Below are 27186 nucleotides of genomic sequence, written 5' to 3' on the forward strand. Positions count from 1 at the left end.
TCTTATATACAGAAAACCCTAAGGAATCCTCCAAAAAACTACTGAAACTAATAGAAGAGTTTGGCAGAGTCTCAGGTTATAAGATAAACATACAAAAATCACTCGGATTCCTCTACATCAACAAAAAGAACATCGAAGAGGAAATCACCAAATCAATACCATTCACAGTAGCCCCCAAGAAGATAAAATACTTAGGAATAAACCTTACCAAAGATGTAAAAGACCTATACAAAGAAAACTACAAAGTACTAGTGCAAGAAACTAAAAAGGACCTACTTAAGTGGAAAAACATACCTTGCTCATGGATAGGAAGACTTAACATAGTAAAAATGTCTATTCTACCAAAAGCCATCTATACATACAATGCACTTCCGATCCAAATTCCAATGACATTTTAATGTGATGGAGAAACAAATCACCAACTTCATATGGAAGGGAAAGAAGCCCCGGATAAGTAAAGCATTATTGAAAAAGAAGAAGAAAGTGGGAGGCCTCACTCTACCTGATTTTAGAACATATTATACAGCCACAGTAGTCAAAACAGCCTGGTACTGGTACAACAACAGCCACATAGACCAAAGGAACATCATTGAGAACCCAGATATAAATCCATCCACATAAGAGCAGCTGATATTTGACAAAGGCCCAGTGTCAGTTAATTGGGGAAAAGATAGTGTTTTTAACAAATGGTGCTGGCATAACTGGATATCCATTTGCAAAAAAATGAAACAGGACCCATACCTCACACCAAGCACAAAAACTAACTCCAAGTGGATCAAAGACCTAAACATAAAGACTAAAACGATAAAGATCATGGAAGAAAAAATAGGGACAACCCTAGGAGCCCTAATACAGGGCATAAACAGAATACAAAACATTACTAAAAATGACAAAGAGAAACCCGATAACTGGGAGCTCCTAAAAATCAAACACCTATGCTCATCTAAAGACTTCACCAAAAGAGTAGAAAGACCACCTACAGATTGGGAAAGAATTTTCAGCTATGACATCTCCGACTAGCGCCTGATCTCAAAAATCTATATGATTTTGTTAAAACTCAACCACAAAAAGACAAACAACCCAATCAAAAAGTGGGCAAAGGATATGAACACACACGTCACTAAAGAAGATATTCAGGCAGCTAACAGATACATGAGAAAATGCTCTTGATCATTAGCCATTAGAGAAATGCAAATTAAAACTACGATGAGAGTCCATCTCACTCCAAAAAGGCTGGCATTAATCCAAAAAACACAAAATAATAAATGTCAGAGAGGCTGTGGAGAGATTGGAACTCTTATACACTGCTGGTGGGAATGTAAAATGGTACAATCACTTTGGAAATCTATCTGGTGTTTTCTTAAACAGTTAGAAATAGAACTACCATACAACCCAGAAATCCCACTCCTCGGAATATACCCTAGAGAAATAAGAGCCTTTACACGAACAGATATATGCACACCCATGTTTATTGCAGCACTGTTTACAATAGTAAAAAGCTGGAAGCAACCAAGATGTCCATCAACAGAAGAATGGTTAAATAAATTATGGTATATTCACACAATGGAATACTGCACATCGATAAAGAACAGTGAGGAATCTGTGAAACATTTCATAACATGGAGGAACCTGGAAGGCATTATGCTGAGCGAAATTAGTCAGAGGCAATATTGTATAAGACCACTATTATAAGATCTTGAGAAATAGTATAAACTGAGAAGAACACACACTTTTGTGGTTACAAGGGGGGGAGGGAGGGAGGGTGGGAGAGGGTTATTTACTGATTAGTTAGTAGACAAGAACTACTTTAGGTGAAGGGAAGGAGAATACTCAATACACGGAAGGTCAGATCAACTGGACTGGACCAAAAGCAAAGAAGTTTCTGGGATAAAATGAACGCTTCAAAGGTCAGCGGAGCAAGGGCAGGGGTTTGGGGACTATGGCTTAAGGGGACTTCTAAGTCAATTGGCAAAATAATTCTATTATGAAAACATTCTGCATCCCACTTTGAAATGTGGCGTCTGGGGTCTTAAATGCTAACAAGCGGCCATCTAAGATGCATCAATTGGTCTCAACACACCTGGATCAGGAGAATGAAGAACACCAAGGTCACACGATAACTATGAGCCCAAGAGACAGAAAGGGCCACATGAACCACAGACCTACATCATCCTGAGACCAGAAGAACTAGATGGTGCCCGGCCACAACCGATGACTGCCCTGACAGGGAGCACAACAGAGAACCCCTGAGGGAGCAGGAGAACAGTGGGATGCAGACCCCAAATTCTCATAAAAAGACCAGTCTTAATCGTCTGACTGAGACTAGAGGAATCCCTGCGGTCATGGTCCCCAAACTTTCTGTTGGCCCAGGACAGGAACCATTCCCAAAGACAAGTCATCAGACATGGAAGGGACTGGACAATGGGTTGGAGAGGGATGCTGACGAAGAGTGAACTACTTGTATCAGGTGGACACTTGAGACTGTGTTGGCATCTCCTGTCTGGAGGGAAGATAAGAGGGTAGAGAGGGCTAGAAACTGGCAAAACCATCGAGAAAGGAGAGACTGGAAGGAGGGAGCGGGCTGACTCATTAGGGGGAGAGTAAGTGGGAGTATGGAGTAAGGAGTATATAAGGTTATATGTGACAGACTGACTTGATTTGTAAACTTCCACTTAAAGCACAATAAAAATCATTAAAAAAAAGAAGATGGAAGGATTACACAAAGTCATTATACCAAAAAGAATTCGTTGACATTGAACCATTTCAAGACGTAGCATTTGATTGGGAACCAATGGAACTGAAGGAAGAAGTCCAAGCTGCTCTGAAGGCACTGGCGAAAAACAAGGCTCCAGGAACTGACCAAACATCAATTGAGATGTTTCAACAAACGGATGCAGTGCTGTTAGTGCTCACTCATTTATGCCAAGAAATATGGAAGACAGCTTCCTGGCCAATTGTCCGAAAGAGATCCATATTATGCCTATTTGCAAGAAAGGTGATCCAACCGAATGTGGAAATTATAGAACAATACCATTAATATCACACACAAGCAAAATTTTGCTGAAGATCATTCAAAAGCAGCTGCAGCAATATATCGACAGGGAACTGCTAGGAATTTGGGCCGGATTCAGAAGAGGACATGGAGCCAGGGATATCATTGCTGATGTCAGATGGATCCTGGCTGAAAGCAGAGAATACCAGAAGGATGTTTACTTGTGTTTTATTGACAACGCAAAGCATTTGAATGTGTGGATCATAACAAAATTATGGATAATATTGCGAAGAATGGGAATTCCAGAACACTTAATTGTGCTCCTGAGGAACCTGTACATCGATCAAGAGGCAGAACAAGGGGATACTGAGTGGTTTAGGGTCAGGAAAAGTGTGCATCAGGGCTGTACCCTTTCACCACATCTATTCAATCTGTATGCTAAGCTGGACTATATGAAGAAGAACGACTCATCAGGATTGGAGAAAGACTCATTAACAACCTGCATTATGCAGATGATATAATCGTGCTGGCTAAAAGCCAAGAGGACTTGAAGCACTTACTGATGAAGATCAAAGACCACAGCCTTCAGTATCAATTACATCTCAACATAAACAAAAATCCTCACAACTGGACCAATAGGGAACATCATGATAAAGACAGAAAAGACTGACGTTGTCAAGGATTTCCTTTTACTTGGATCCACAATCAACAGCCATGGAAGCAGCAGTCGAGAAATCAAAAGACGCATTGTACTGGGCAAATCTGCTGCAAAGGATCTCTTTAAAGCGTTGAAAAGCTAAGATATCACCTTGAGGACTAAGGTGCGTCTGACCCAAGCCATGGTATTTTCAATCGCATCATATGCATGTGAAAGCTGGACAATGAATAAGGAATACCAAAGAAGAATTGACACCTTTGAACTGTGGTGTTGGCAGAGAATATTGAATATACCATGGACTGCCAAAAGAACAAACAAATCTGTTTTGGAAGAAGTACAACCAGAATGCTCCTTAGAAGCAAGGACAGAGAGACTGTGTTTTACATGCTTTGGACATGTTGTCAAGAGTGATCAGTCCCTAGAGAAGGACTTCATGCTTGGTAAAGTACAGGGTCAGCTGAAAAGAGGAAGATCCTCAAAGAGGTGGATTGACACAGTGGCTGCAACAATGGGCTCAAGCATAACAATGATTGTAAGGATGGCACAGGACAGGGCAGTGTTTCATTCTGTTGTACATAGTGTCACTATGAGTTGGAACCAACTCGACGGCACCTAAGAACAACAACTGCAAAGAAAATATCTAAATATATATGCACAAAAGAAAAGAAGAAGGTAATCAAAATGGTTTATAACAACAACAAGAAGATAATGAAACACAAACGTTGGCAGTATTGGAGGATACGAGAGACGAAGAAGATACAATATATGCAAAAACAAATAATGAGATTGCAGAAGTAAGTCCTTCCTTCTTACTAATTACACTGAATATAAATGGACTAGGACTAAATGCCCCAGTCAAGAGTCAGAGGGTAGAAGAATGGAGAAAAAATAGTATCCAACTATACGCTGTCTATAAGAGACACACTTTTTTTATTAACTTTTATTGAGCTTCAAGTGAACGTTTACAATTCAAGTCAGTCTGTCACATATAAGTTTACATACATCTTATTCCGTACTCCCACTTGCTCTCCCCCAATGAGTCAGCCCTTCCAGTCTCTCTTTTCGTGACAATTTTGCCAGCTTCCCACTCTCTCTATCCTCCCATCCCCCCTTCAGACAGGAGATGCCAACACAGTCTCAAGTGTCCACCTGATATAATTAGCTCACTCTTCATCAGCATCTCTCTCCCACCCACTGTCCAGTCCCTTTCCATGTCTGATGAGTTGTCTTTGGGGATGGTTCCTGTCCTGGGCCAACAGAAGGTTTGGGGACCATGGCCGCCGGGATTCCTCTAGTCTCAGTCAGACCATTAAGTATGGTCTTTTTATGAGAATTTGGGGTCTGCATCCCACTGATCTCCTGCTCCCTCAGGGGTTCTCTGTTGTGCTCCCTGTCAGGGCAGTCATCGATTGTGGCCGGGCACCAACTAGTTCTTCTGGTCTCAGGATGATGTAGGTCTCTGGTTCATGTGGCCCTTTCTGAAGAGACACACTTTTAACACAAGGATACAAAAGGTTGAAAGTGAAAGGATGGAAAAAATATTCATTGCAAATAGTAACCAAACAGAGCTGGCACTGTCATTTCATCAAGATATAACAATTATAAATATAAACTCACCTAAGAGTCCCGAAAAATATAAAACAAACACTGACAGAAGTAAAGTGAGAACTACACAGCTCTACAAGGGTAGTTGGATGCTTCAATAGACCATTACCAATAATGAACAGAACATATAGAAAAAAGGTCAATAAGGAAATAGAAGACCCGAATCACACTATAAATGAAAAAAGATCTAACAGCCATATATAGAGTATTCTGCTCCAAAACAGCACAATATACATTCTTCCCCAGTGTACATGGACCTTTCTGCCAGGATAAATCAAGTCAGAATACAAAGCAAGTCTAGACAAATTTATTAGCATTAAAATCATACAAAGTATATTCTCTCATCACAAGGGAGTGAAATTAGAAATTATTAATAGAAGGAAAGCTGTAAAATATACAACTATGTGGGAATTTAACAACACACTATTAAACAGCCAATGTGTCAAGAAAGAAATCAGAAAATACTTAGAATACAATGAAAATAAAAGCTCAGCATACCAAAACTTAGGAGTCTCAATGAAGGCAGTGCTTAGAGGGAAATTTATAATGGTAAATGCCTACATTAAAAACACAGAAAGACTTCAAATCAGTAACCTAAATTTACAACTTGAGGAACTAGAAAAGAGCAAACCAAGCCCAGAAGTAACAGCTAAGTAACAATGATCAAAGATAAATGAAACGGAGAATAGAAAAACAGCACAGTGAATCAATGAAACCAGAAGGGGGTGTTTTAAAAAGATCAATAAAATTGACAAAACTCTAGCTAGACTGAGAAAGAAAAAAAGAGAGAAGATGCAAATATCTAAAATGAGAAATAAAAGTGGGGACATTACAACTGACCCTACATAAATAAAAAGTGTCATAAGGCAGTACTATGAACAATTTTATGCCAACAAGTTAGACAATCTAGATAAAATGGGCAAATTCTTAGAAAAACATAACCTTTCTACATTGACTCAAGAAGAAACAGAAGATCTCAACAATCTCACAACTAGCAAAGAGACGGAATTAGTAATCAAAAACTTCCCAAGGGGAAAAAAAAATCCTGGACCAGATGGCTTCACTGAGGAATTCTACCAAACATTTATAAAATAAGTCATCCCAATTCTTCTTAAAACTTTTCCAAAAAATAAGAGGAAACACTTCCTAACTCATTCTATGAGTTTAACATTACTTTGATACCAAACCCAGAAAAACACACCACGAGAAAACTACAATTATCCCTTATGAATTAAACAGATGAAAAAGTCCTAACAAAACACTACCAATATGAATTAAAAAAGCTCATTAAAAGGATTATATACCATGATAAAGTAGGATTTATCCCAGGAATGCAAAGTTGGTCCAACATTAGAAAATTAATCAATGTAATACATCATATTAATAGAATGAAGGAAAACAACCACAGAATCAACTCAACTGATACAGAAAAGGCATTTGGCAAAATCCAATACCCTTTCATGACAAATACTCAACAAACTAGAAATAGAGGAAAATTCCTCAATCTGATATTGGGCATTTATGAAAAACCCACAGCTAACATCATACTCAATACAAAAAGGATCAAAGTTTTCCCCTTAAGATCAGGAACAAGACAAGAATGCCCACTCTCATCATTGCTAGTCAATATTGTACTGGAAGTCTTAGCCAGAGCAATTAGGCAAGAAAAAGAAATAGAATATGTGCAAATTGAAGGAAGAAGTAAAACTACCCCTTTTCACTGATGATCTTATATATAGCAAACCCCAAAGAATCCAAAAGAAAGCTACTGGAATTAATAAACGAATTCAGTAAACTGCCAGGATACAAGGTCAAAACACAAAAGTCAGTTGGGTTTATATACATTGGCAATGAGAAATCTGAAACAGAAATTAAGGACAAAATTCCCTTTATAATAGCATCTAAAAGGATAAAATACCTAGGGATAAATTTAACCAAAAGAATGAGGCTTTTACACTGAAAACTATAAATCAGTACTGAAAGAAATTAAAGAAGACCTAAATAAATAGAAGGACATTCTGCGTTCAGGTACTAGAGGACCCAATATTGTTAAGATGTTAATATTACCCAGAATAATCAATCCTAGATTCAACATAATCCCCACCAAAATTCCAACAGTCTTCTTCGTAGAAATGGAAAAGCCAATCCTCAAATTTATATGGCACTGCAAGGGTCCCTGAATAGCCAAAGCAATCTTGAAAAGAGAAGAACAAAGTAGGAAGACTCACATTTCCTGATCTCAAAACATGGTATAAAGCTACAATAATCACAAGTCTGATACCGGTATAATGATAGACATATGGACAAATGGGATAGTATTAAGAATCCAGAAATAAACCTGTACATCTATGGCTAATTCATTTTCTACAAGCGTACTAAGTACATTCACTGGACAAAGAACAATGTCTTTAATAAATGGTGCTGGCACACCTGGATTTCCACATGCAAAAGAATGAACCTGGACCCATGCCTCACACCATTTATGATAATTAACTAAAAATGGATCAAGGACCAAAATGTAAGAACAAAAACATAAAACTCTCAGAAAACAGGGGTTATTCTTTGTGATCTAGTTTTTAAAATTTTTTTTATTGTGCTTTAAGTGAAAGTTTACAAATCAAGTCAGCCTCTCAAACAAAAACTTATATACACCTTGCTAACAAAAAAAACCCAAACCCACTGCCGTCGAGTTGATTCTGACTCATAGTGACCCTATAGGACAGGGTAGAACGGCCGGATAGAGTTTCCAAGGAGCGCCTGGCAGATTCAAACTGCTGACCTCTTGGTTAGCAGCCATATAGCATTTAACCACTATGCCACCAGGGTTACCATACACCTTGCTATATACTCCTAATTGCTCTTGCCCTAATGAAACAGGCCACTCCTTCCCTCCACACTCTCTTTTCTTGTCAATTCTGCCAGCTTCTAACCCCCTCTTCCTTTGCATCTCCCCTCCACATAGGAGATGCCAACATAGTCTCAAGTGTCTACTTGATGCAAGAAGCTCATTCTTCACAGCATCTTTTTCTATCCCATTGTCCAGTCCAATGCCTGCCTGAAGAGTTGGCTTTGGGAACGGTTCCTGTCCTGGGCTAACAGAAGGTCTGGGGGCCATGACCACTGGGGTCCTTCTAGTCTCAGTCAGACCATTAAGTCTGGTCTTTTTACAAGACTTTGGGGCCTGCATCCCACTGCTCTCCTGCTCCTTCAGGGATTCTCTGTTGTGTTCCCTGTCAGGGCTGTCATCGGTTGTAGCTGGGCACCATCTAGTTCTTCTGCTTTCAGGCTGCTGCAGTCTCTGGTTTATGTGCCCCTTTCTATCTCTTGGGCTCCTAATTACATTGTGTCCTTGGTGTTCTTCATTCTCCTTTGCTCCAGGTGGGTTGAGGCCAATGGATGCATCTTAGATGGCTGCTTGCTAGCATTTAAGACCCCAGATGCCGCCCTCTAAAGTAGGATCCAGAATGTTTTCTTAATAGATTTTATTACGCCAATTGACTTAGATGTCCCCTGAAAACATGGTCCCCAAACCCCCGCCCCTGTTACGCTGGCCGTCGAAGCCTTCAGTTTATTCAGGAAACTCCTTTGCTTTTGGTTTAGTACAGTTGTGCTGACCTTGCCTGTATTGTGTGTTGTCTTACCCTTCAGCTAAAGTAGTTCTTATCTACTGTCTAATTAGTGAAGCCCCCCATTCCCCCTCTCGTAACCATCAAAGAATATTTTCTTCTCTGTTTAAACTATTTCTCAAGTTCTTATAATAGCGGTCTTATACAATATTTGCCCTTTTGCAACTGACTAATTTCACTCAGCATAATGCCTTCCAGATTCCTCCATGTTATGAAATGTTTCACAGATTCATCGTTGTTGATCGATGTGTGGTATCCCATTGTGTGAATATACCACAATTTATTTACCCATTCATCTGTTGATGGACACCTTGGTTGCTTCCATCTTTTTGCTATTGTAAACAGTGCTGCAATGAACATGGGTGTGCATATATCTGTTCGTGTAAAGGCTTTTATTTCTCTAGGATATATTCCAAGGAGTGGGATTGCTGAAACGTATGGTAGTTCTGTTTCTAGCTTTTTAAGGAAGCGCCAAATTGATTTCCAAAGCAGTTGTACCATTTTACGCTCCCACCAGCAGTGTATAAGTGTTCCAGTCTCTCCACAACCTCTCCAACATTTATTATTTTGTGTTTTTTTGGATTAATGCCAGCCATGTTGGAGTGAGATGGAATCTCATTGTAGTTTTGATTTGCATTTCTTTAATGGCTAATGATCATGAGCATTTCCTAATGTATCTGTTAGCCACCTGAATGTCTTCTTTAGTGAAGTGTCTGTTCACATCTTTTCCCCATTTTTTAATTGGATTATTTGTCTTTTTGTAGTTGAGTTTCTGCAGTTATCATGTAGATTTTAGAGATCAGGCGCTGACTGGAAATGTCATTGCTAAAAACTTTTTCCCAGCCTGTAAGTAATTTTTTTACTCTTTTGGTGAAGTCTTTGGATGAGCATAGGTATTTGATTTTGAGGAGCTCCCAGTTACCTAGTTTTTCTTCTACATTGTTAGTAAGGTTTTGTATACTGTTTATGCACGTAGTAGGGCTCCTAACATTGTCCCTATTTTTTCCTCCATGATCTTTATAGTTTTAGATTTTATATTTAGGTCTTTGATCCATTTTGAGTTAGTTTTTTTGTGCATGGAGTGAGGTATGGGTCTTGTTTCATTTTTTGCAGATGGATATCCAGTTATGCCAGCACCATTTGTTAAAAAAGACTGCCTTTTCCCCATTTAACTGACTTTGGGCCTTCTCAAATATCAACTGCTCATACGTGGATGGATTTATGTCTGGATTCTCAATTCTGTTCCATTGGTCTATGTATCTGTTGTTGCATCAGTACCAGGCTGTTTTGACTACTGTGGCAGTATAATTGCTAACCAAAGGGTTGGCAGTTCAAATCCACCAGGCGGTTCTTGGAAACTCTATGGGGCAGTTCTACCCTGTCCTCTAGGGTCGCTATGAGTCGGAATCTACTCGACGGCACTGGGCACTGGGCTGGGGGCAGTATACTAGGTTCAAAAATCAGGTAGAGTGAGGCCTCCCACTTCTTTTTCAGTAAACGCTTTACTTATCCGGGGCCTCTTTTCCTTCCATACGAAGTTGGTGATTTATTTCTCCATCTCATTAAAAAATGTCATTGAAATTTGGATTGGAATTGCATTGTATCTACAGATTGCTTTCAGTAGAATAGACTTTTATACAATGTTAAGTCTTCCTATCCATGAGCAAGGTATGTTTTTCCACTTATGTAGGTCTCTTTTGGTTTCTTGCAGAAATGTACTGCAGTTTTCTTTGTGTAAGTCTTACATATCTGGTAAGATTTATTCCTAAGTATTTTATCTTCTTGGGGGCTACTGTAAATGGTATTCATTTGGTGATTTCCTCTTCGGTGTTCTTTTTCTTGATGTAGAGGAATCCAACTGATTTTTGTATGTTTACCTTGTATGGTGATAGTCTGCTGAACTCTTCTATTAGTTTCAGTAGTTTTCTTGAGGATTCCTTAGGGTTTTCTGTGTATAAGATCATGTCATCTGCAAATAGAGATATATTTACTACTTCCTTGCCAATCTGGATGCGCTTTATTTCTTTATCTAGCCTAATTTCTCTGGCTAGGACCTCCAACACAATGTTAAATAAGAGCAGTGATAAAGGGCATCCTTGTCTGGTTCCCCATCTCAAGAGGAATGCTTTCAAATTCTATTTAGGATGATGTTGGTTATTGGCTTTGTATAAATGCCCTTTATTAATGTTCAGGAATTTTCCTTCTATTCCTATTAAGCTACCAGTTTTTATCACAAGTGGGTGTTGAACTTTGTGAAAAGCCTTTTCTGCATCAATTGACAAAATCATGTAATTCTTGTCTTTTGTTTTATTTATATGATGGATTACACTAATTGTTTTTCTAATGTTGAACCATTCCTGCGTATCTGATATGAATCTCATTTGGTCATGGTGAATTTTTTTTTTTTTTGGTATGTTCTTGAATTCTGTTGGCTATAATTTTGTTGAGGATTTTTGGATCTATGTTCATGAGGGATATATGAGGGATATAGGTCAGTAATTTTCTTTTTTGGTGGTGTCTTTACCTGGTTTTGGTATCATGGATATGCTAGCTTCATAGAATGAGTTTCGAAGTATTCCGTCCTTTTCTATGCTCTGAAATACCTTTAGTAGTAGTGGTGTTAACTCTTCTCTGAAAGTTTGGTAGAACTCTGCAGTGAAGCCATCCGGGCCAGTGCTCTTTTTTTGTTGGGAGTTTTTTGATTACCTTTTCAATCTCTTCTTTTGTTATGGGTCTATTGAGTTGTTCTACCTCTGTTTGTGTTAGTTTAGGTATGTAGTGTTTTTCTAGGAATTCATCCATTTCTTCTAGGTTTTCAAATTTGTTAGAGTACAATTTTTCATAGTAATCTGATATGATTCTTTTAATTTCAGTTGCGTCTCTTATAATATCACCCATCTCATATCTTAATCAGGTTATTTACTTCCTCTCCTGTTTTTCTTTTGTCAGTTTGGGCAATAGTTTGTCAATTTCATTGATTTTTTCAAAGAACTAGCTTTTGGTCCTGTTAATTCTTTCAATTGTTTTTCTGTTTTCTATTTCATTTAGTTCTGCTCTAATTTTTATTATTTGTTTTCTTCTGGTGCCTGAGGGTTTCTTTTGTTGCTCTCTTTCTATTTGTTCAAGTTGTAGGGATAATTCTTTGATTTTGACCCTTTTTCCTTTTTGATGTGTGCATTTATTGATATAAATTGACCTCTGAGCACTGCTTTCGCTGTGTCCCAGAGATTCTGATGGGAAGTGTTTTCATTCTCATTGGATTCTCTGAATTTCTTTATTCCCTCATTAATGTCTTCTATAATCCAGTCGTTTTTGAGCAGGGTATTGTTCAGTTTCCAAGTGTTTGATTTGTTTTCCCTGCTTTTTCTGTTATCGATTTCTACTTTTATGGCCTCACAGTCAGAGAAGACGCTTTGTAATATTTCAATGTTTCGGATTCTGCTAAGGCTTGCTTTATGACTTAATATGTGGTCTATTCTAGCAAATGTTCCATGTGCACTAGAAAAGAAAGTATACTTAGTTGCTGTTGGGTGGAGGGTTCTGTATATGTCAATGAGGTCAAGTTATCTGACTGAGGCATTTAGATCTTCCGTGTCTTTACTGAGCTTCTTTCTGGATGCCCTGTCCTTCACTGAAAGTGGTGTGTTGATGTCTCCTACTATTATTGTGGAGCTGTCTATCTCACTTTTCAATGCTGATAGAGTTTGTGTTATGTATCTTGCAGCCTTGTCATTGGGTGTATAAATATTTTATATGGTTATATCCTCCTGCTATATTGTCCCTCTAATCCTTATATAGTGTCTTTCCTTATCCTTTATGATGGATTTAACTTTAAAGTCTATTTTGTCAAAAATTAATATTGCCACTCTTGCTCTTCTTTGATTGTTGTTTGCTTGATATATATTTTTTCCATCCTTTGAATTTTAGTTTCTTTGCGTCTCTAAGTCTAATGTGTGTCTGTTGTAGGCAGCATATAGATGGGTCGTGTTTTTTAATCCATTCTTCCACTCTCTGTCTCTTTATTGGTGCATTTAGTCCATTTACATTCAGCGTAATAATGGATAGGTATGAATTTAGTGCTATCATTTTGATGTCTTTTTTTGTGTGTTGTTGACAGTTCCTTTTCCCAGTTAATTTTTTATGCTGAGTAGATTATCTTTAGATATTGTCTTTTCCTCATATTTGTTGTTGTTGATTTTGTTTCTGCTGAGTCTCTATTTTTTTCTTGTATTTCATTTTGATGTGTAGGATAGTTTGTCTCCTTTGTGGTTATCTTATTATTTATCTCTATTTTTCTAAATTTAAACCTAACTTTTATTTCTTTGTATCGCCATCTTCCTCTCCATATGAAAGATCTATGACTACATTTCTTAGTGCCTCTTTATTGTTTTAATGTTGTCTTTTTTTAGATAATAACATAGCTGTTTCCTTGTTTTGAGTGCTTTTTATCTTGATTTATTTTTGTGGTTTCCCTGTCTGGGTTGACATCTGATTGCTCTGCCCAGTGTTCCTGTCTTGGATTGATACCTGATATTATTGGTCTTCTAACAAAAGAACTCCCTTCAGAATTTCTTGTAGTTTTGGTCTGGTTTTTACAAATTCCCTAAACTTCTGTTTATCTGGAAATATCCTAATTTCACCTTCATATTTGAGAGACAGTTTTGCTGGATATATGAATCTTGGTTGGCAATTTTTTTTCCTTCAGTTTTTTATATAAGTCTTCCCATTGCCTTCTTGCCTGCATGGTTTCTGCCAAGTAGTCCGAGCTTATTCTTATTGACTCTCGTTGGTAGGTGACTTTTCATTTATCCCTAGTTGCTCTTAAAATTCTCTCTTTATCTTTGGTTTTGGCAAGTTTGATTATAACATGTCTTAGTGACTTTCATTTAAAATGTACCTTATGTGGAGTTCGATGAGCATCTTGGATAGATATCCTCTCATCTTTCACGGTATCAGGGAAGTTTTCTGTCAACAAACTTTCAACAATTCTCTCTGTATCTTCTGTTATCCCTTTCTGTTCTGGTACTCCAATCACTCGTAGGTTATTTCTCTTGATAGAGTTCAACATGATTCTTAGGGTTTATTCATTTTTTAAAATTCTTTTATCTGATTTTTCTTTAAATATATTGGTGCCAAGTGCTTTATCTTCAAGCTCACCAATTCTGCCTTCCACTTGCTCAATTCTGCTCCTCTGAATTTCTACTGAGTTGTCTAATTCTGTAATTTTATTGTTAATCTTCTGAATTTCTGATTGCTGTCTGTCTATGGATTTTTACATCTTATTAACTTTTTGATTCTGCTCCTGAATAGCCTTTTTAATTTCTTCAACTGCTTTATCTGTGTGTTCCTTGGCTTGTTCTGAGTATTGTCTGATTTCCTTTCTGATGTCTTGAATGGTTCTGTATGTTAATCTTCTGTATTCTGCGTCTGGTAATTCCAGGAAGGCACTTTCATCTAGAAGATCCCTTGATACTGTGTTTTGAGAGCTTGTTGAGGCAATCATGGTCTGTTTCTTTATGTGACTTGCTATTGTCTGTTGTCTCTGAGCCATCTATAAGTTATTGCAGTAGTTTATTTTATGTTTGCTTACTGTATCATAGCTTCTTGCTTTGTTTTGTTTTGAAATGCCCAAATGGGTTGCTTGAGTGAGCTAGCTTGATTATTTTTTGCCTTTGGAGCTGTGATGTCCTGTCCCCAGATGGCTAGAGCTGTTATGAGGTATATAGTCTAGGAGTCCATTCATTTTTCTTGTATGAATTCAGCTCAGGTGTCAAGGTAGCTGATCATCAAGTGTGTGGTATAAGGTCTGTGCTACAGTCTTACAGGGGTAGGGGTGACTGGTGTATGTACCAGTATCTGATTGCAGCAGGAGGTCATGCTCTCAACAAGGCAGGTAGCTGAGAATCATTCTTCAAGTGTCTCTAAGGAAAATGTGTCCTTGTTCCCTAGAGCATACAGGTGGATGTGTTCTGTAGATGGACCATGGGCACCCAATGTTTTTGGTTGTAAGGACTGGGAGGTACCAGTTATCCTTGGACCCCTGTCGTGGGTGGCTGGGTGACCTGAGTGAAGCCACCAGTCCTTAGGCCCCTGATGTGGGTAAGTGAGGACCCTGTTTAATAGGCAAAGTGGTGTCAAACATCAAACACCCACCTCTCCACTGCACCATTGAAATAGTCGTAGTCTGCCAACAAGGGCTTATTCTCCTGAAATAGGCCCATACAGGTCCATGTAGAGGGTAAAGGTACTCAAAGTCCATGGATCATTTATGCCTGGACAGGGGCCAGTTCTGTCCTGAGCTCCCCCAGATAGTGGAGCTGGCAAATTATCTTTTCCCCCAGTTGCAAACTTATTCCTTCTCCAAGGCCAGGAGGATGGCTCTAGGCACTCAACAGGGCCTATCTCAGGCCCAGGGAAATCAGCAGCTGAAGCCAGTTTGGGAGCGGAGGGGGGGCACAGTAAAATATATGCAATTACTTAGCTTTTTCCGAGAGCGCCGTTCTTCTCTGGTTCTGGAGGTGTGAGTAGGCTGTGTGGCTGGTTGCTTCTCCCTGAGGAAACTGCTGCTGAACGCTGGTATCAACTCACCACACCCACTCCCAGGAATGGTGCCTGAGGGCTCCTGACAATTCAGGTCCGGTAACTCCTCTCCGCTTTTGATCTGTCTCATCCTCCCTCTGCCCCTCAGTTCATTTTCTAAGCTTACCTTTGATGTTCAGGGCTCCTAGCTTGTCATAAATATACTCATTTCACTTGTTTTTTCAGGTCTTTGTTACAAGAGGGCTCACTGGAAGCATCTGTCTATTCTGCCATCTTGGCCCTGACTCCAGCACCTAGTTTTTAACATGGATTCTTAAAGATGACAATGTGATGGTTAATGTTATGTGTCCACGTGGCTAGGCTATGATTCTAAGTGGTTTGGCAGACATTGGACTGATTGTTCTTCTGTAATGCAATATAATGTAATCAATAACAAGGTGTGATCTGATGTGTTCATTCAATCACTTGAAAGGGTTGTTTTCTTGGGGGTGTAGCCTGCCTCCAATATATAAGTAGATGTTTTGGCAAGGTTCTCTCTTTTGACCCTGCACTCTTTCTTGTTGCCTGACCTTTGGATCTTGGGACAGAAGCCTGCAGAAGTCTTCAGCCTACCACCTGGCTTGGAAATTTTGGATTTACCAGCCCCTGCAACCCTGTGAGCCAGCAGAGGTCTGCAGCCTACCGCCTAACCTGCAGATTTTGGGTTTGTCAGCTGCTGCAACCACGCGAGCCAGCAGAAGTCTTCAGCCTGCCACGTGATCCACAGATTGGGGACTTTCCAGCCCCCATAATTGTGTGGGCCATTTCTTTGAAGTAAATCTCTATTTATTTATAGATACACTTCAGTGGTTCTGCTCCTCTAGAAAACCCAGACTAAGAAAAGCACTGAAAGCATAAGGAACAAATACTGTATAAAATAAATTGGACTTAACTGAAATTAAAAACATTTCTTTATCAAAGGAGAGACAACCTACAGATTGGGAGAAAAAAATTAAAACAATTCAATTTAGAAATGGGCAAATGTCTTGAATAGACATTTCAACAAGGAAGAAATACAAATGGCCAACAAGCATGTGAAAAGATGGTCAATGCCATTAGTTATTAGGAAAATAAAATATCAAAACTACAATGAGATATCGCTTGACCCCCACTAAGATGGTTATGATTAAAAAAAAAAGGAAAATGATAGGTGTTGGAGAGGGCGTGAACAAATTGAAACCCTCCTCCATTGCTGGTGGGATTATAAAATGGTACGGCTGCTGTGGAAAACAGTTTTGTCAGATTCCTTAAAAAGCTAAACACAGAATTACCATATGATCCAGCAATTGCACTCTTAGGTATATAACCAAAGGAACTGAAAGCAAGAATGCAAACAGATACTGGTGCACCAGTGCTCATTGCAGCACTACTTACAATAGCCAAAAGGTAGAAACAACCCAAGTGTTCATCAGTAGAAGAATGGATAAATAAAATGTGTTACTTGTGTACAGTGGGATAATCCTAAGCCCACCAAAAAAAGAAATTCTGATAGATGCTACAACATGGATGAACCTTGAAAACACTATGTTGAGTAAAATAAGTCAGTCACAAAAGGACAAATATTGTATGGCCCCAATGATGTAAAATATCTAGAATAAGCAAATATATAAAGGCCAAATTTATTAGTGGTTACCAGGGGCAGGAGGGAGAGAGAATGGGGCGGGGGGTCGTCATTGCTTAGGGGGCACTAAGCTTCTGTTAAGTGTGATGGAAAAATTGGGAAACAAATAGTGTGCATGGGTGCACAACATGATAAATGTAATTAATGTCACTGAATTGAATATGTAATAACGTTGAAATGGAAATGTTTTGATATATATATTTACTGTATTGAAAAAAAGAAGAAAAACAGCCTCAGTGAACTGTGGGACACCATTACATACACCAACATACATGTAATGGTACCTGAAGGACAGGAGACAGAAAAAGGAGCAGAAAAAATATTTTGAAAGTAATGTCTGAAAATTCCCAGATTGTATGAAAAATATTAATCTACCCATTCAACAAGTGCAACAAACTCCAAGCAGAATAAACAGAGAGATCCAACCCAGACATACTATAGTCAAAAGCCAAAGACAAAGAGAAAAATTTGAAAGCATCAAGAGACAAACGGCTAGTCACGTACTACATGAGGGAAACTTAGTAGTATTAACAGCTGAATTCTCATCAAGAACAATGGAGGCCAGAAGACAGTGGGATGATATATTTGAAGTGCTGAAGGAAAATAAAGTCAACCAGGAATCTTATGTCTAGCAAAACTACCTTTTAAAACTGAAGGTGTATTAATGACATCCCCAGATAAGCAACAGCTGAATTTGTTGCTTAGCCAATCTGCCTCGCAAAAATGCTAAGAGAAGCTCTTCAGTCTGAAAGCAAGTGACACCAGACGGTAATTTGAATCCAAATGAAAAACAAAGAGCACCAGGAAAGGTGATTATGTAAATATAAAAGACAGTATAGTATCTATTTCTTCTTTCTTCTGTTTTAAAAAGGAATTGTATAAAACAACATATATATAATTGTATTGTTGGGCTTGTAACATATAGAAATATAATATATTTCACAATAACAACACAAAGGAGGCAGCTGAGAGCAAAGCTGTAGAGAAATGACACCAAATGGGAACTGGAAGCCACAAGAAGCAAGGAAGAAAACTAGAAAAGGTAAATAAGAAATATTAATATAATAAACATGTTCTCTTTTCTTCTCTAAAAGATACAAAATTATATGTGATACTATAAAAATGCATTTTTGTGCTCGTAACATATATAGGTATAATGTTTACAACATAATAAGCACACAAAAAAAGAGTTGAGGGAATAGACCTAAATACGAGCAACATTTCTACAGCTCATTAGGTTAGTATAAATCTGAGGTAAATTCTGATAAGATGTACACTGTAAGCCCTAGAGCAGCCACTAAGAATATAACTAAAAATACACATTAAAAAAATGAAAATGCTACACTAGAAAACATTCACTTATTGCAAAAGGAAGTAGTGAAAACAGGAATACCAAAACCAAACCCACTGCCATCGAGTCGATTCCGACTCATAGCGACCCTACAGGACGGAGTAGAGCTGCCCCATAGAGTTTCCAAGGAGCGCCTGGCGGATTCGAACTGCCGACCTCTTGGTTAACAGCCTAGTGCTTAACTACTATGCCACCAGGGTTTCCAAAAACAGGAATAGAGGAACACAAAAGACATGATACACACGAAGCCAAAAAAAAAATGGTAAATGTAAACTCAACCATAACAATAATAACATCAAATTTGAATGGGTTAAATGATCTACTCAAAATACATGCAGATCAGATTAAAAAGAACAACAACAACAACAAAAAAGAACCAATTATATGCTCTCTACAGGAGATACACAGGAGATTCAAAGATACAAATACGTAGGAAATAAAAGGAGATGGAAAAACATATACCATGAAAACATCAACCATAAGAGAGTTGGAGTAGGTATACTAATATAAAACAAAATAGACTTTAAAATAAACAAACAGAAAAGATAAAGAGGGAAATGGTATAATAATAAAAGGGTCAATTGTTATAATTGTTCACAACAATTATAAACATATATGTACTTAACAACCACCCGTTGCCATTGAGTTGATTCTGACTCATAGCAACCCTATAGGACAGAGTAGAACTGCCCCATGGGGTTTTCAAGGCTGTTAAATCTTTATGGGAGCAGACTGCCACATATTTCTGCCACGGAGTGGCTGGTGTGTTCGAACTGCTGCCCTTTCAGTTAGCAGCCAAGTGCTTAACCACAGTACCACCAGGGCACCTAACAACAGTGTTCCAAAATACATGAAGCAAAAACTGACAGAATTGAAGAGAAAAAAAAAAGAAAGACAAATCAACAATAATATTTGGAGACTTCAATACCCCACTTTCAATAATGGATAGAACAACTAGGCAGAAAATCATCAAGGATATAGAAGAATTGAACAGCACTATTTTTTTTTTTTTATAAACCTACTAGACCTTACAGACACCCATAGAACACTCCATTAACCCAAGCAGAATACACATGCTTCTCGAGCACTCTTCTCCAGGATAGACTATATGCCAAGCCATGCACAAACTTTAAATAAATTTAAAGCATTTGAAGTCATACAAAATATGTATTCTGACCACAGTGGAATAAAATTAGAAATCAATAAGAGAAGGAAATTCACAAATATGTAGAAATTAAACAACAGATTCCTAAATAATCAATTGGTGTATGGGAGACTGAGATGTTGGCATTTCCTAAAAGGGAAAGTTTAAGAAACTGAGAGTGGAATTCAGACAAAGATAAGAAATTCTGTCTTATTCTTGTTAAAACTGAGTCAATGATGGGATGTCACAGGGATATGATGAAGATAAAAATATTTAAAAACACATTAGGAAAGAGTGGTCATCGGAAGAGAGACTGTAAAAGAACAGATATTCAATCTTCCTACAAGAAGAGACCAAGGCAGATGTGACTTTTGCTTAGGAAGGAATAAACCATTATAGACCTTTAAAATAAATATGCTGCTGGAGCAGAGGAAATGATTCTCTAAAGAGAATAAAACGGAATTGCATCAAAGAAAGCCAAGATACCAAATAGCATACTGAGCTCTTTTCTTTGAAGGTTGCACATTACCTGTTCAAAAGTTGTTGAAGCTTTTCTCTCTTGCTCTAGATCAACTGCAGCTGCCATAAGTAAACACGTTTTCTGTGCAATCAGAATTACTTGATCGGAAGGACAAAACTGGGACAGCTGATAAGAAATAACCAGAGCATCAACAAATAGTGAGAATTCTTCCAGGTGAAGCCAAGCAATCAGAACGAAAATCAGCAACATCCGGTTTGAATGACAAAATTCAGCTGGAAAAGGGCATTTCACCTTAAAAATGATATAGATCATAACACTGATTTACGGTTTTCATTTTATTTTATTTTCCAGTGTTTTAAGCACCTTCCTAGCGATGAAAAGCTTCATTTCTTTACAGTTTCCCTATCTCTCCTGTCATTTGTCCCTGTGCTTCTATCTGGTGATTTACTTCTTGGCTTATGCGGTAATTCCTAAGTGACTTTCCCCTGGCAAATAGATTTCTCCTCTGTATTGAACAGAGCTAAATTAGTACATAAATTGTCATGACTGAAAGAGACAATGTCAAATCTTGACAGGCATTGGGCATAAGGCATAACCTCATTGTTAAATCTTGTCCTCTAGCTTCAGAAAAAAAAACTCCCAGCTTTCTACTACAATAAAATCTTAGGCCACTTGGGATTCTTATACACCAGTCAGTCCTACTAGTGCTATTACAAATAGTCAAAATTAAAGCTAATTTACTTCACCCAATTTAAAAGGCAATTATACCTAAACTTTCAAAAACTTTATCTCCCAAAGCTTTTAGTGATTATAATCAACACCATCATTGAATCAACAGCGTTTCAAGATACCCAGTCTCTCTAGGCCTCAGGTTACTCATATATAAGACGAGGTGGCTGTGCTAGATTATCTCTACAGTTCTTTCCAGCTCTCAAAATCTTAATATTTAATCTATCTTAACATTTCAGATCATGTTTATGGGGATATTCTTTAGCTCCACCTTCTTCCCATCAATAATCGGTCTTCTTTCTGGCATTTAACCTCTACCTTGGGGGCTTACAACTATTTAAAAATGCTTATAGTTGAGCAACAAACTCACACATCCTTACACACTGAACCTACTCTAGGAAAAATTATAAAGTAGGACCAAGCTTCTTATCTCTTTTTTCAGCCCCTGCTTATCCCCAGATGCCTATTTTATATTTCTATAGACTTATAACCCTTCCTGGAAACCCTGGTGGTGTAGTGGTTAAGTGCTACGGCTGCTAACCAAAAGATTGGCAGTTCGAATCTGCCAGGCGCTCCTTGGAAACGCTATGGGGCAGTTCTACTCTGTCCTATAGGGTTGCTATGAGTCAGAGTCAACTCGACGGCAGTGGTTTTTTTGGGTATAACCCTTCCTAATGTGTTTTTTTTTTTTTTAATGTGTTGGTAATTGATAACTGCTTAGAGTATTTCCCTCCTAAATAACGCTTATATTTTAATATGGGGCTTTGGAAAACTGAAATTCCTTCAAAGGCAAAGGACTAAGTCTCTAAGAGTAGAATTTTCAGCTCCACGATGGCTGTTCGTGATATTTTGGCACTGGGAGACCTGTCCTATGTTCTCACATTATTCCCTATGGGGATCAAATTCTCCTTAGGTCATTCCTACTAGAAATATACTAAAAGTTCCTAGATTAAGACCCTACTTTATACTTACTTAGCTCTTGACTATACCCATATTGATCTTATTCTTGTTTTAGTCCATACACGAGATACCTTTTAGAAGATACTTACCTTATAAGAAAGTATGAAGAACTCTCTCATTGTCACTGGGTTCTTGTCAGATTGCACACCTAAGTTCCAAGCTGAAAGTTAACATGAAATAATTAAGTATAAAAATATACTGTTTAGTCTCTACCACTGCACTCTCTGGTACCTATATCTTTAATATTAACATAATCAGGGGTGGAAACCCTGGCGGCATAGTGGTTAAGAGCTATGGCTGCTAACCAAAAGGTCAGCAGTTTGAATCCACCAAGTGTTCCTTGGAAACTCTATGGGGCAGTTCTACTCTGTCCTTTCGGGTTGCTACGAGTCGGAATTGACTTGATGGCAGTGGGTTTGTTTGTTTTTTAATGAGGGGTTTCTCAGGAGTTAAAAAATTAACTTTAGATTTTTAGAGAGGTTTTTTCCAGGCAATTTAGAGACTTCTATCACTTCCAATCCTCAATTCTAGGAGAATGACAAGTGGAGATAGTGTTTACTTACAAAAAAAAAAAAATGGGGGACATACAATAAGAATTCTTAGTTGGTACAAATCCATCTAAAAATGAGGATCACCAATGAGCTCACCAACTGGAAGCGGGGAAGTTAAAATTCAGCAAAGAACAGGGTACGCTAGAAGCAAGGGTTGGAGAAGATTGCTGGAAAAATTCACATCTCCCGAGGAGTAGTGAAAGGCCCCATTAGGCAACATTCAGCATGATCTTCGCTTTGGAAAATCAAAATTAAAATTCGGTAAAAGGAGTATTGTAAAATAACTTTTCAAAGGTTCAAACAATCAATCTCCTGAAATCTTTCTATAGCTTAAATGTTTATTATTTGCCATTACTTGAATAAATTTCTTAGAAGCCATATCTCTTTATTTATTCCCTTTTCTCATAGATTAAAACCTCAGTAAATCCCATAAAGCAGGGAGAGGTCCGTGTAGAACCAGGCTACTTTTTGACATTGCTGCTTAATTCCTCTTGCTTGTTAATCACTGTAGTAATTGCCTCCACCAGTTTTTTTTTTTTAACTTTTTTAAAAAGTTGAAATAGAACCTTGCTATGGATTGAATTGTGCCCCACCCCACCCCCCCCAAAAAAGTATTATAAATCTTAACCCATATACCTGTGGATGTAATACTATTTGGGAATAGGGGTTTCTTTGTTTTGTTAATGAAGCCATATCAGTATAGGGTGTGTCTTAAACCTAACCTATAAAAAGAGCAAATTAGGCACAGAAGCAAGTAAACACAAATGGTTGAAAGATAGGTACCACATGGAGCTTTCCTAGGAGAAGAACACTAGAGAAGCTGAGATAAGGATTTTCCCAAACAAGAGAGAGACTTCCCCTAGAGCCTGTGCTCTGAATTCTGACATCTAGCCTCCTAAACTGTGAGAAAATAAATTTCTGTTCACTGAAGCCACCCACTTGTGATATTTCTGTTACAGCAGCATTAGCAAAAGAAGGCGAACCTATATAAAGTAAATTAAAACCCAGTGCCGTCAAATTACACAACTCATAATTGTACAGCTTGATGAATTTCCACCAAGTGAACATATCCATGTAACTAGCCCTCAGGTCAATAAAAATGCTGGCATTACCAATAACCCAGAAGCCCCACTCCTGTCCTCTTCAAGTCCAATCACCACCACCACCCCCTTCAAGGGTAAACACTATCCTCATTTCTAAAGCCATAATTAGTTTTGCCAGATTTTTTACTCTTCAATATCTGGCTTCTTTTGGTCAACGTTATGTTTGTGAGATTCATCTGTATTGTTGCATGTAGTTATTTTTGATGAATCACATTTAGAGATAAATTGGGCATTCTAGACCAAGTTTAAGAGCAGAACATTGGGTATCTGAAGTTACAATTCATCCCTATTTAATTCTTAGACCCATTTCGTATAGAAAAGGAAGAAAACTAATATTTATTGAGCATGTGCCAGGTACATACACTGCTTCATTTAAAACTCTTAATAACCATAATGGGTATATATAATAGTTTCCATTTTATAAATAACAAAGCTGAGGTTAAGCAAGTTACCTGTGTACCCATAGCTATGAGTGACAGAGCCAGAATTTGAACTCACATCTCTCTGATTCCACTGTCCCACAGCGTTTCTCACAGCTACAGAATTTCCTTTCACCTATTTTTTGAAACCAATGAGCTTCATCAGCTCTTGAGTCTGAAGTAAAAGTTTCTCCATCAAAAGACTGAGCAAGTTTCAGGAGTGCTGCATCAAACAGGAAAATTTGATGTTGAGGTCTTTCACCTTTTACTCTAGCAAAGTCGTTAATCCTGCTTGAAAATCAGTCATACATGAGTATGAATTTAGACATTCTTTTTTTTTTTCTTTGTGTATTGGTGCATACCAAAAGTAATTAAAATGAAAAAAGGAAGAAAGAAAGCATTACCAAGCTCTAAGAGGGTGCTAACTCGAATTCTGGGAAACGAACATGTCTTTGGAGAGATTTATAATTCTAATTAGTGCAATAATTCACCACCTGAGGTAGAAAGATATGATTTACATGCAAGGAAATAAAGAATAGGAACAGTCATTAAAAAGACTGAAATGGAAAGTGAGAATTGGAAAAGTATCAACAGGTTGACATAATATTTATTGAGCTCCCCGGCAGGTACAAAGAAGAGTAGAGAACCAGGATGCATCGTCATCATCAGAAAGCACCTATTACATATTCACATGCCCTTCTGAGAGATAAGACTGCCAATCAACAAAATTTTTCTCTTTTGAAAAGTTTTGGCTCCTAAACGATTTTGCCATGCTGGCAACCTGTTGACACGTATTCTTTGAGGTGTAAAATTAAACAGTTGCAATAAATGAAGTAGAGTTTCTCAGATACGGAATCTTGGGTATGTTTTATCCTAAGGAAATAGATACATGAGCAGTAGAAATGGAAAGACCTGTTAGTCAAAAGGGAACACCATGGAAGAAAATACGGAGTTTGAAAAAGGAATGCATTGTAGCTAGGAGGTCAACTTGAATGAAGTGGATAGGGAGGAATTATTAGTAGATAGGGGAGATGACACAGACTTTTTAGGGGAGATGACACAGACTTGGTAGATAGACGGACAGCTGTGAAATAGAGTAAACAATCTGAATTTGATTAACCAGAGAAACCACAGGGTTCAGCACATTTTTATTCGTCTTGATCCTTTTTCCTCTATTCAATTCAATTCCTAGGTTAGGACCAAGTGGCAATAAGGAAGGAAGGGAGGAAAGAAAGGAGAAAGGAAGGAGAGAAGGAGGAAAATGTCTTTAGAACAAATTTTAATAAAAACATAATTGAAATCATATTTGGAGATGAATGCTAGTGATGACAAACCCTTCTCTGCCTACGCATGAAGAAACCAAGGTAGACTCCTGTGGCAAACGTTAAACAAGGAGCTTCATGTTTGAGTCAGTATGCTCAATGTACTTGGAGAATTTAATAGAGGATAGAGGTAAGATGGCAGCGGGTAGAGGTAAGATGGAGAACTGAAAATAACCAAGAAGAGATTTACCTGTATTCAAGCAAGTCAAAAGTCTATCCATTTCTTTATTTCTAAAAAAATGAAGAAAAGAGTATTTTCCAAGTGTTCCAAAACTTTTCTATAGAAAAGTGCCCCAAAGAGCCTCTATTTGTGCCTGAAAGCTAGACTAAGAAAATGAAAAGTTGCAAAGATTGTTGTTCAAGTCTCTAATTTATCATTTCAACCTCTTTTCCCCCACTGTAGGAGCCCTGGTGGCACAGTGGTTAAGTACTCGGCTGCTAACCGAAAGGTTGGCGGTTCAAAGCCACCAGCTGCTCTGTGGGAGAAAGATGTGGCAGTCTCCTTCCGTAAAGATTACAGTCTTGGAAACCCTATGGGGCAGTACTACTCTGTCCTATAGGATCACTATGAGTTAGAATCGACTCGATGGCAATGAGTTTTCCCCACCGTAGGATACCATTTCTCATTCCCAATATCCTATTTTTTCTCTTCCCTCCTCTACACTTACTCTCAGCAAAGGATTTCAATGACTGGTAAGGTTTCTTATCACAGGGTCATAGAATTTTAGAGCAGAAAGTGATCTCTGTGATTTTCAAGCTCTTTTTCTTTTTTTTTGGAGACGGGTGACTGATATAAGATCAGAATTAATAAGCCATCCAGGTTATATGTTCTGTGGGAAAGTTAAAAGATATGTCTATATTTGAATCTCCTGCTAAGGAAAGGAAGAAACAAATGCAATATTGTAATTAGATCATAGCTAACACTATTGACCACCACCCACTTGCCAGTTTGTCATACTGTGGTAGCTTGCATGTTGCTATGATGCTGGAAGCTACGCTGTCAGTGTTTCAAATACTAACAGGGTCACCCATCGATGCAGGTTTCAGAGGAGCTTTCAGACTAAGACAGACTTGGAAGGAAAGCCTGGTGATCTACTTCCGAAAATTAGCGACTGAAAACCCTATGGATTACAACAGAATATTGTCCAATATAGTGCTGGAAGCTGAGCCTTCTAGGTTGGAAGGCACTCAAAATACCCTGTGGCTGCAATAATGAACTCGCATATACCAAGGATTGTGAAGATGGCACAGGGCTGGGCAACATTTTGTTCTGTTGTACAAGGGGTTGCCATGAGTCGGAGCTGACTCGACAGCAAATAACAACAACAACAAACACTACTGAGTGCTTACTAAGTGCCTGGAACTCTTCTGAATGTTTTACACATATTAACTCATTGACTCATCACAGCAACCCTATGAAGTAGGTACTATTATTATTCTCACTTTACAGATGGGGAAACTGAAGCCCAGAGAAGTTAAGAAACTTCCCCAAGGTTACACATCTAGTAAGTAGCAGACCCAGGATATGAACCCAGGAAGACTGGCTCCAGAACACTATACATCTCTCAATATAAGGTTATTATTGAAAGTTACTATAATTTGTCTAATGGTGAATACATCATTTCTGTTAAATAACTTACTTATTTTCAGATTCCGGCATTTGAGAAATTTTTGGAAGAACAAGATGAAACAAATATCTGCATGAAAAAATAATATAGGAAGTGATGCTTAGGAAGAAACGTGTGGAAGAATATACACCAGGTTATTAACTTTGATTACCCCAGGAGGCATAAGTGAGAACAGTGGGTAAGAGGGAGATTAATTTTATTTATAGATCTTTGTATTGTTTTAATAATTGCAATGAAAACATACCGATTTTGTAATTTTGGAAGAGGAATTTAATAAAATAATTTTAAAACGAAATTGCTCCTTATAACAAAATTTTAAATGGCTCTAGAATTCACATCATTGCCCCACACCACCTGCTAGAACATCAGGTATAGTGTAAAGGAACCTGACTTTTGGGTCCACCTAAACTAGGATGA

General features: G+C 38.0%; 1 protein-coding gene across 1 annotated transcript in view; it reads right to left on the reverse strand.

Moving 5' to 3' along the window:
* Positions 1 to 27186, reverse strand: part of TEX11 (testis expressed 11) — a 472254-nt gene that overhangs the window by 115325 nt on the left and 329743 nt on the right. The window contains 5 exon segments of the mRNA XM_064278445.1: positions 20106 to 20222; positions 21836 to 21906; positions 23956 to 24042; positions 25332 to 25372; positions 26782 to 26838. Of these exon segments, the coding sequence (XP_064134515.1) occupies positions 20106 to 20222; positions 21836 to 21906; positions 23956 to 24042; positions 25332 to 25372; positions 26782 to 26838 (373 nt within the window).

This window comes from Loxodonta africana, chromosome X (assembly GCF_030014295.1).
Source record: "Loxodonta africana isolate mLoxAfr1 chromosome X, mLoxAfr1.hap2, whole genome shotgun sequence".
NCBI lineage: Eukaryota > Metazoa > Chordata > Mammalia > Proboscidea > Elephantidae > Loxodonta > Loxodonta africana.